This window comes from Nematolebias whitei, chromosome 16 (assembly GCF_014905685.2).
Source record: "Nematolebias whitei isolate Nwh7 chromosome 16, NemWhi1, whole genome shotgun sequence".
Lineage (NCBI taxonomy): Eukaryota > Metazoa > Chordata > Actinopteri > Cyprinodontiformes > Rivulidae > Nematolebias > Nematolebias whitei.
Genome location: NC_056513.1, coordinates 9,527,202 through 9,538,630, shown reverse-complemented (window position 1 = coordinate 9,538,630; position 11,429 = coordinate 9,527,202). Strand labels below are relative to the sequence as shown.

The window sequence follows — 11,429 nt, the reverse complement described above, 5'->3', positions numbered from 1 at the left end:
TGTGTGAATGAGAGGAAGGTCTGGAACAGTGAAGCTACAAGGAGCAGAGGTCACAAAGGTGCAGGACTTCAAGGACTTGGGGTCCACTGTCCAGGAAAATGGGGAGTGTGGTAAAGAGGTGAAGAGAGTCAAGGCAGGATGGAGTGGATGGAGAAAAGTTTCAGGAGTGATTTGTGACAAAAGGGTGTCAACAAAGGTGAAAGGAAAAGTTTACAAGACAGTGGTGAGACCAGCTATGTTGTATGATCTGAAGACAGAGACATGGACAAAAAGACAGGAGACAGAACTGGAAGTGGCAGAGATGAAGATGTTGAGGTTCTCCTTAGGAGAGACAAGGATGGATAAGATCAGGAATGAGATCATCAGAGGTACAGCACAGGTTGAACAACTGGGAGATAAAGTTAGAGAGACCAGACTGAGATGTTTGGACATGTCCAGAGGAGGGACAGTGGTTTGGACATGTCCAGAGGAGGGACAGTGGATATATTGGTTGAAGGAGATGAAACAGCTGAAGACGAAAACGTGATAATCTACAAGAAAACCTGTGTTACTTTTTTATTTATTTATATATTTTAAACGGAAATGTTAATTTCCTCAGAACAGCTGCTGAGACACGTTATGTTTCTAAAACAGGAGAACCTGATTCATCACGAGAATGAAGCACTTTAGTTCTAACCATGTTCCTCCACTAAAGAACAAATTAATGATGGGCTTCCAGAGTTCTGGTTCTGTTTACTTATTTACTTTAATAAGTCGATCATGATCCGCAGACTCACATCTGGACCTCAGTTCGGTTCTATTATCCTGTCCTTCCTTCATTCTGCTCTTCTCTGCTCACAAATGAAGCCCAAAAAATTTAAAATCAATGTTTTCTGTTGCAGACAAAACCCGGTTCTGTGATAGTCCTGGGCTTGGATCAGGGGTGGTTCTGGTCTTGGATTATTAACGTGGAGATTTCACAGCAACTTGTGCTGCTTTCAAGGACCACATGTTTGACAGGACGTTGGAGTGTTTTTCATTAAGACGATGTAAAACAACATTCTGCTCATGTTCTAAAGGCTGAGGAAGAATGGGGACAGGTTCCGGCCCGGCCCACTTTGCAGTCCTGACCTGCTCCAACTCTGTAGTTGGGACAGCTGAAGACATGTCTGCTGAACGGATGGGACAGAGCAACACCTGAAAGTTTTCACCTCTTTGTTTCTTCATTGTGCTTTTTGTAAGAAGGATTGGAAACATCAGGCAGAAAGTCGGACCTCTTCAGGGTGGGAGTCGGATTCCAACAGCTCAGTGTGAAGCGGCTGGGCTGAAGATCAGAACCTCCAAACCTGAAATCACGGTCCTCAGTCAGCAAAGGGTGGACTGTCCTCTCTGGGTTGGGGCTGAGGTTCTGCCTCAAGTGGAGGAGTTCAAATATCTCAGGGTTCTGTTCTCAGTGAGGGAAGAATGGAGCGTGACATAGACAAACAGATCGCTGCAGCTTCTGCAGTGTTGTGGACACTGTGCCGATCCATTGTGGTGAAGAGGGAGCTGAGCTGCAAGGAGAAGCTTTCTCTGTTTACCGGTCAGTCTACGTTCCTCCCCTCACCTGATGGTCCTGAATTCTGGGACTGAAAGCTCGAGATCATGGATCCAGGAGGCCTAAATGAGTTTCCTCTGCAGGGGAGCTGGACTCTCCTTAGAGATCGGGTGAGAAGTTCAGTTCTTCGGGAGAGAATTGGAGTAGAGCCGCTGCTCCTCCACATCCAGAGGAGCCAGGTGAGGTAGTTCAGACATCTAGTCATATGTCCAACTGGAAGGAGACCCCTGGGTAGACCTAGAACACGCTGGGACTATGGCTGCTTTGCCATTGATAAGTGCGACTCCACTCAGCTCTCGGTGATTTGCCACTGTAACTTGTTTCCCCGCTCAGTGGGTGGGGTCATCAATGCAAAGTGGGAGGGATCATAATTAGTCATTGTGTTCGAGCCGTTCCACCCGTTGTGGTCCTTAATTGCACTATAATCAGATTTCAGTTTCTTTAGCTTATCCCAGCACAGCTTAAAGGTGTAGCCCTGCTGCGCCATCATCTCCAATATCTCTCTGTAAATTCACTCATTACTTGTGGTGCCGTCCAGCTCACCCTGAGTCCTAACACCGACCAATAAATTTAGGAAGGTCTGTACCTCGTCGTTGGTCCATGGCACTATTTTTAGAGCGTCCATATCAGAAACTAACAACACAACATGATCAGAGAGGAAATGATGGTTGAAATGTAGTTTGCAGTTTTTCTGGGCAGGTCATCCAGTGACATAGCTCCGCTGGCCACGGCTGCTGTCTGCTTACGTGAAAGTTATCACCTTGGGGCAGTCCGCTTGAAACCACGAACAAGGTGGTCCCATAAACCGGGCTGAGTGGGGGTGGGTGCCGGCAGTGGGTAAACTGCTGCGGTGTGGAACAGACAGTAGCAAAGCGCCGTAAGTCTCTCAGCTGGCCAGGGAACACCTTGGAGTCCTCCCAGAAGAGCTGGAAGAAGTGGCTTTGGGAGGAGATGTCTGGACCTCCCTGCTCAAGATGCTGCCCCCGGGACGAGTCCAGAATGAACGGAGTCATACTAGAACAGTATCGCTAATTCTTCTTAACCTGAATGTAACTCAAGAGTCCACCCAATTTACCTAAACAAAGGTGAACTGACACACAATGAAACAGCTAGAGGCCCAGAACTGTTTCGGCTCCCAGATATTAATAATAATAATAATTATTATTATTATACTATCATTATTTTGTTGTTAATATCATCAATCATCTCGGTAAAGAAGACATGGTTTTCTTTGAAGTCTGACCCATCAAGAAGTGTAGCTGTATCGTAGCGGGACATGTGTAAACATGTAATTACTGCCATCGTGTTTCATTAAACCTGCCTCTGGGTCAGGGGTCTGCAAACTGCGGTTCTCAGGCCACATGTGGCTCTTTGACCATAAATAACATGGACTCTAATGGTTACATTTAAATCCAAACCAGGCACAAAGTTTATTGAAGCAGTTCAGTTTTCCACGACGGTAACGGTTTAAGCAGTTTGTCACTTCATTCGTTCACCTTCCAGACGTACGGCTTTTCTCTGAAACACGTTTTCTGTGAAACTGCAGTTAAAGCCAAAACTTGTTTCCTAAGAATATGGTCTTTTGGTGTTAAAATGTAAAAATACTGATAAACGTCAACACTTTTTTCAAATATTTTATATAGTATTTACAAATCTTTTTTGAGCAGATTTTGAAGCTCTGGACTTATTTCATTTAGTGTGAAAAGGTGCAAAAATGTTGCAGCTCCCCCCGGTCCAGGTGAATCTGCAAAGCCCACCGGAGCGCTGCACGGCCTCGGGAAGGTTTGACTGCTGCTCGTGGCCAAACAACCACCAGCTTCCCCTCAAAAACTAAACAGCTCAAAGGAGGTACGCTGGGCCTCCATGGCTAAAAGAAAGCAAAGGAACACAGGAAAGAGAAAAAAAAAACAATAAAAGCTGAGTGGAGGGCAAAGTCCAGAGTGTTTCATGATCAAAAACACAGATGATAAACTGTCCCTGCTCCACAGAGTTGTTAAAACAATCTTAAGATCCTACGTGGGGGGGTGGGGGCAGGGAACTGGTAGTGTTCGTTTGCATTTTATAGCTGCTCACCTCAGTTAGGGGCAAAAGAGAAAGATCTGAGAGCAGAAATAATGAGGTGAGACGGGGGAGGCAGGGACCTGTCTAATCGCTGGATACCAACAGAGATCTGGGTGAAGAAACAGGGCTTGCTTCGGTGCTTGGGCATTCAGCTCCAGAATGAGGACTTTCTACATTTGTTGCTGATTAAAGTGAAGCTGATGAGTTTCTGTTCCTTCTTGACCCAGATGTTGCGTCCAGTACACGAGTCTGTCATGTGAAACAGACCTGAGTGAAGTTGGTTAGTGAACAGTGAGCGAGGGGGAAGTCCATTCAGCCGTTTCTGCTCGGTGCCATCAGGTCTTGATGAGGACAGGCGAGGGGACGTGTGTGCAGGTTTGTGGGTCTGAGTGTGAGGAGGCTTTTGAAGAGGCAGAGGGAGACAGAGGAGAGAGATTCAGCCTGGCTCTCCTGCGCTGCGCCTGCACACAGAGGCGTGGCCAGGATCCTATAAAGTCCAAGCAGAGCCTCTCTCTTCTCAGAAGACAGTCCTCTGCGCTGCACACCAGCGAGAGAAGGAACCTGCAGCTTTAGCTCAAACCTCTGCCTTTCTCAGGATCTGCTTCGGACACTTGTTGACCCTGGTGATTCCCAGCAGAAAGGCAGGCAAAGCCCACCTGAACATAATGCTGCTTATCCTTCCTGTTCCTTCCAACTAGTTTCCATTACAACAACGTTTGCCGGCTGAGGAGATCAAGGGGCTCAAGTTTCTGTGCAGTGAAACTGACCCAGAGGAACAAAGAAGCGATACAGCCGAGGCAGCTGGAAACATCAAAGAGCCTCCTGGACAAAGCTCTCCTCTCAAACCTCCTTTGTCTAAAATCTGCTGTACAAGAAGAAAGTGGTCAAAAAGCTCTCAGAGAGGAGGAGGAAAGCTCACTGACAAGGGTAAAAGATCAGGTGCTGGGGCGGTCATGGTGCGAGGACGTGGTGTGGCTCCGTCCTACTGGGGCCTGTGGGTGTTCAGTGCCTTGTTCCTGGCAGCGTTGTGCTTGTCTGACCAGGCCATCCGCTGCCCGGTGTGCTCCGAGGAGAGGCTGGCCAGCTGCCGTCTGCCCGAGGGCTGCGAGGAGACGGTCCGCGAGCCGGGCTGCGGCTGCTGCCCTACATGCGCCCTGCCGAAAGGGGCCCACTGCGGCGTGTACTCGCCCCGGTGTGCAACGGGCCTTCGGTGCTACCCGCCTCGCGGCGTGGAGCGGCCGCTGCACACCTTGATGCATGGCCAGGGCGTCTGCACGGATGAGAGGGAGGTGGAGGACAACTCAGGTAAGAGAACCACAGCAGGGCTCTTCATCCTGGGGCTGGGAGATATTAGATGGTGCAAGAGCAGAAAGGGTTGTTGATCTACCAACCCAGAGATCGTGGGATCACCTACAGAGCACCTTCTATCTATCGTTGTTTTATGTTTTGTGGTGATGCTCAGCCGAATCACACTAATGACTAGTTAGCTTAATGCCCGCCCTAAAAATCCATCAATCAACCAATCACACCAGATTACAGCTGACGACTTCTCTTTGAAACAGCAGAAACAAATAAAGCGGAGCAGAAAAAAAACCCTCCACTGCCATTAAATAAGACTGGTTTGACGAACATCTCGTCATCTGCGGTCACACTGAGCAGCAAGCAGTGCTCCCCTCACCCACCTGTTGCTCTGAGGCGTCATTCAGGTGTACAGTCACTGAGGAGGACATCCTGTAAACGTTAACGCTCGTTAACAAAGGCTGTCGGCTCGTTGTATCCAGCAGGTAATTCAGTGAGTTGTGGTTCATCTACCAGAGGGGTGAAACCCACCGCTCTCTTTTTAGGGTAATTCTGTTCTGAAGCAAACGTTTGCAACGATCAGCTTGAGTTAGCGTGTTAGCAGGTGAAATACATTCACTGATGTTAAATGTAAACGTACTGCTCTTCTTTGTTAGACGGAGATGTTTTTATAGAGAAAATTTGTTTGGTTGCACCGTTTTGTAACTTGCAAGATCAAAAAAAAAAAAAAGTGATGTAAAATGGTGATATGGAATGGCTTTACGGTAAAATATTGAGATATTTTCGCCACATCGCCCATCCCTACATCACCCTTCTCTGCTGCTGTCAGTCAGGTCTTTGCTCCCCCGTCCTCACCTGAGCCGGGAGGTTTCAGAGCCGTCGTGAAGCAGAGCGAGCACCAGCTCTGGTTAGTCGGGCGCAGGCAGTCCCTCTGCACTGAAACGGAGGCCCTGCCATAAAGCGAGCGTCTCGGTTGAAAACTGTGGCAGCATGTGTGTGGAGTCAGACCAAACCTGTTCCAGGAGCAGCACGGGGAGGGATGTGCACGTTGGTGCCTCGGCCTGTAATGGGAGGAGGTAATAAAAGCTGCCGTATGAAACGGGTGTAATGGATTGTGGTCAGTCTGGGGCTATTAGCGCTCTCTGCAATCACTTGGTGCTATTTCATGGGTATCCCTCTTCCTCCTCCTCCTCCTCTCCTGCTGCTGCTGCAGATTTCTCACACTTCTTCATCTGCTGATGTCTCTATCCTGCTCCTCTTGGCCTCCTTACCCCCTCCCTCCCCTCTTTTCCTCCTGCAAAGAACAAAGTCTGTTTCCACTGTCAAAGTGCAACTGGATGTCTAATCAGCACAAACGAAGGGGTTTGAACCTTTAGGCAGCTCAGGACTCGATTACGATTCAGAACACGCTTCAAACAGAATCCCAAGGATAAAAACTCTCAGACATTAAAGCGACTAGATAACTTAATCTGCACTACAAGATAAAACAAGATTTTGGAACAAAAAAGCAAGTAGCCATAAGAGCTGAGTCTAGTGATGACGTCTACGTGTTCGAGCCGTCTGACCCACTTTCTTCTGCTTCGTTACTTTTGGTGCAGGGATGACTCCATTAGCTTTGTTAGCATCTTTAGGATGATCATGTTTAATTGTGGGGCAGCACGGTGGCGCAGTAGGTAGAGCTACCGCCTCTCAGCAAGAAAGACGCCGAATCAAATCCCGGCCAGGGGCCTTTCTGGGTGGAGTTTGCATGTTCTCTCCGTGCATGCGTGGGTTTTCTCCGGGTACTCCGGTTTCTTCCCACAGACCAAAAACATTCATGTTAGGCTGACTGATAACTAAATTGTCCCTAGGTGTGAGTGAGAGAGTGAATGGTTGTTTGTCTCGTTTGTCTCTATGTGTCCCTGTGATGGACTGGAGACCTGTCCAGGGTGTCCTCCACCTCTAGCACAGTGACTACAGGATATGGGCACCTGTGACCCCCGTGACCCGAAAAGGAAGGAGCAAGTAACAATAATGGATGGATGGATGGATGGATGGATGGATGGATGATGGGTGGTTAATTGTGGCTCCAAAGGTGCAAAGTAAGACGGTATCTCAGCGGGCTGCAGCTGTTGGAGCCTCAAAACTGTAGGAAATAAATTGATGGAATTTCTGTTGTCTGACTCAGTCCTCCGTGTTTGTGAACGAGGGATCAGCGAGCCATGTGGCTGTTTTGTACTTACAGTTTTTGAAAAACTATGATCTAGTTTTGTATTGATGGCTTGGAAAACTATTCTTGGCCGTGCCCATCATTAGCTGCCGACATTGTCCCCATTGTTACAAAAGACTTGTCTGTTTAATTGACTTGGATTTAAACAATTTGTGTGACGTCAGTTCACAAACATGAAGGAGCAGCTTCACCCACATTACTGCAGCCTCTGCAGCTACGTGCTGAAGTGAAGAGCCTCTGTAACTAATTGTTTAAAACAAACCAGACTTTGTGCCGAGTTCACGCTGTGAAGTTTTAACATCTAATTAATGGGTTTGAGTTTAGAAGAGTCAGACTTTGAGGTGAAATTAGTCGGGTTTGTAGCAAAAAGATTTATCTCCAAAATATTTACGAGTTATGTGGCTCATCCCCCTCCAATATCTGGATCAGCTGCCATCATGTCTTCAGATCTACAGTCATCAAAAAAACTCAGGTTGTACCAGGCTTCAGTCCCACAATGTCCCGTTTGTTGTCAGAACCAGAGTTTGGAAAAAAGGTGTTTAAATACTCTGCACCTAATGCCTGGAACTGCCTGGAAATCAACGGTATGGTCTCTGAGAACATTAAAGTACTTGAGGCTTAATTGTGATCAAATCAGAGATTGTGTGTTCTTTGATTGTTCTAACTTGTTTTAATCTGTACTGCACACTTGAAATAGACTTTTCATCTGAATAAGTCCTTTTCCTGGTTTAATAAAAGATAAATAAAGACAAAACAGGATGAATAGAACCCCTGCCCATTCACAAACCGCTCCAATATGCTGCCCTGAATTTATTTTCCCTGATGAAATCTGCCTCCCCAAAGGGAGTGGCACTGATTTCCTCGCTGACAGATTCTGCCGGAGGGCTCTCAGAACCAAGAAGAACTGGATCGGGCTCAGTCGATGTAAAACTCCTGGGATGAGCATCTTCACTGCAGCATCTGTTCTCCCTGAACTCGCTACACCCCACCTCCTCAGAGTCCTAACGAGCCTCGAGCGCGTCGCCCACCAGCTCCTCAGTGAGGATGAGCTCATCGACACCCTCGAGCTGAAACCAGAGCCTGCTGGTCTGTCTGCGCAGGGCCGGCGAAGGTTAGCGTGACTGCGTGGAGTCAGGGAGGAGAGAGGAGCTCGTTAAAAACAAACGCTCGTCTCGGTTTGTCCCGGCTTTGGCCGCCAACACCCGACGGGTTTACCGCCCCTGAATCAGGACTACGGCGAGCCGATGGGAGTTCCTTCATTCTGGGAATGAAACCGTTCAGAACGTTCATAAGTTTGTTGTTGTTTGTTTATTTAGTGGGTGTTCTGTAACCCGAGTCTGCCATAACAAAGTGAGGTTTGCCTTTAGATCAGATCAGCTCAGATCTGAGAGACCCAAAACAACAAAAAAAGGAGAAACAATCAAAAAGAGGAGAGAGAGGCGACTCCAGTCGGGAGCAGCAGAGCTCCTGTGTGGCACATTCACTTGTGCATTATTAAAGACGGGGGTGCATCTCCTGAAAACTTGCCCCACTCCTAGCAACAGCGAACATGTAAGATAAAAATAGAAGAGGGTTTTTAAAAACCAGGAGGATCCATCCTGAAGGGAGCGGAGACGAAGCGAGGCACATCCTCACCGACAGGATTTTAGGGTGTTCGTTACAGCCCTGCAGGAAAAAAACATCAAAGAGCTCGAAGGAATGCTTATTGCCCGCCGCCGCTCATCATCAATTTTAGACAAAGATCATCTTTAGCTGAATGATTAAACAATTAAATGCTAATGCTAAGAGTAGAGTGACTCTCAGCTACTACCACACAAAATTTTAGGACAACTCCTATCAATGTTAGAGTTGTAGCCATTTTCATGTTGGCTAAGCTCAATCAGTTGTGGCGGCCATATTGACAGGGTCTGAGTTGAAAAGTTAATTTATTTAACTTTGCTAACAGACAGAGGAATTGCTGGCCGATATCTTCAACTCCTCCCTGACCTTGGCAACAGTTCCCCACCTACCTGAAGACCACCATCATCCCAGTTCTTAAGAGCTCTGCAGCGACTGGTCTGAATGACTTACGGCCAGTAGCCCTCACTCAGATAGTTGCTAAATGCTTCGAAAAACTGGTCACGACCCGCATCAAAACAACTATCAGCATCAACGAGGACCCTCACCAGTACGCATACCGCAAGAATCAGTCAACAGAGGACGCCATCTCCTCTGTGGTCCACATTGCTCTCACCCACTTGGAGCAAAAGGACTCGTACGTCCGTATGCTCTTTGTGGACTTCACGTCTGCCTTCAACACCATGATCCCCCAGACTCTGATGGACAAACTACTCACATTAGCCCCCCCATTTGCAACTGGGTCCTAGACTTCTTAACAAACCGACCACAGTCTGTGAGGGTCCACAACTTCTCCTCCTCCACCATAACCCTCAGCACTGGCTCCCCTCAGGGCTGTGTGTTGAGCCCTCTCCTGTTCACTCTGCTCACGTATGACTGTGCAGCTGCCCATCCAGGCTGTTATATAGTAAAGTTTGCAGATGGTACAGAGGTGGTTGGATGCATCACAAACAACGATGAGTCCAGCTACAGGCAGGAGGTGGAACACCTGGAGAGCTGGTGCAGGAAGAACAACCTTCACATCAATGTGAAGAAGACGAAGGAGATTACTGAGGATTTCAGAAGGAACAAACATACCTATCCCCCCCCCCCCCCCCCCTACCCCGACCGCCCGTGGAAGTGGGCTCCAGGTACAAGTACTTGGGTGTGCACCTGAATGACAACCTCATCTGGGGCAACAACACCACCAGCCTGATCAAGAAAGCTCATCAGAGACTCTACTTCCTCAGACGGCTGAGACGAGCTGGTCTGTGAAGCTCAGTCCTCACCTCCTTCTACAGGTGTGCAGTGGAGAGCATCCTGTGCTCCAGCATCAACATGTGGCATGGAGGCTGCACAGCTGCAGAAAGAAAAGCTCTAGACTGAGGAGCAGCTTCTAACCCTGAAGCTGTTAAGACTCATAAATCCCTATCCAGGTCACTGTAAGAAAAAAATAAATAAAAAATTCACTGTAATGACACTTTAATTGGTGATATGGGACTTAACTGTGCTGCTGATTTGCTGATCTCTTGCCTTGATGCTGCTGTATTCATTCATACCCATCTGCTCACTACAGATTCATGTTCGAGCTGTTGTTTAATATACCGTATTATTTTACATTATTAGTGTTTGGCGTATATCTTAGTTCCTTATATATTGTTTCTTTTTACATTTTATTTTTGCCATTTTTGTGTGTAACTGGGACCCTGAGTACACAGTTTCGTTCCACCTCATGTACAACACGTGATGCGGATGACAATAAAGAACCTTGAACCTTGAAACAAACCCCTCTTAATCCATCAAATCTGAGTTTTAAGGCAGGGAGGTTTTATTTTCTGACATCTATTCTCTGTAAGTGGATCTCCATGGCAACAACAGGCAGGATCCTGGATCTCAGGATGAGGTCTCAGATGGCTTTAATATTCCGTTCCTAGAAAGCCTCCAAGTCCAAATACTCAGAATAAATCATCGTGTGGGACTTGGCCTCTGTCCCTGCATTCCTGTCGGGTGGACCCTGGTGTCGGGTGGACCCTGGTGCTGAGTGGGCCCAGGTGTCAAGTAGACCCCGGTGCTGAGTGGACTCTGGTGTCGGTTATTCGGAGTCCTCTCTGTAACGGTGAACACGTATAATTCACAAGCCGGTATTGGAAGGTCTCGCTCCATCGGGCCTGGTGGGAGCTGTGTGAAGGAAGCTGCTGGCGGAGCTGGACTCTGTTTCAGCTGCGCTCGGTTTACTCCGAGACACGCACAGAACCGGGCCCAGGCGCGACCCGACGCTCTGTGGATCGTACTGTGCTGCCAGTTCACTCTATCAAAGATATTCTAATAAAAAGCTGCTCAACGTTCAGGCTTTTGTTCTGACATTTAAATCCTTCAGCTGCTTTCAGCTGTTTCAGACAGTCAGGTATAAAAACATCTGGCTCATCTGGGACATTTCAGCTGCGGCTGTTGGTTTGAGTCATGTTTGTACTTTTGGAAATTATTAAATTTAACATTGTTTTGTTCTGAAATGCACAGAGATCTCTTCAAATCCATCAAAGACCCCGTGCTCCATCTGTATCTCGCTTTGTCTCTTAATATGTCCATGATGTCTTCTTATGTATACTTTGTGTCTCATCTGTCCCCATTGTCTTCTTATGTATACTTTGTGTCTCATCTGTCCCCATTGTCTTCTTATGTATACTTTGT

At 47.5% G+C, this 11,429-nt stretch overlaps 1 protein-coding gene across 1 annotated transcript in view; it reads left to right on the top strand.

Annotated features, from left to right (window-relative positions):
- Positions 1-4,160: 4,160 nt before the first annotated feature.
- The window catches only part of LOC119422735 (insulin-like growth factor-binding protein 4), a 23,972-nt gene continuing 16,703 nt past the window's right edge, over positions 4,161-11,429 (top strand). Inside the window, exon 1 of the mRNA XM_037690130.1 lies at positions 4,161-4,942. Coding sequence (XP_037546058.1) covers positions 4,591-4,942 — 352 coding nt within the window. The 5' untranslated portion in view covers positions 4,161-4,590. The remainder of the gene's footprint in view (positions 4,943-11,429) is intronic.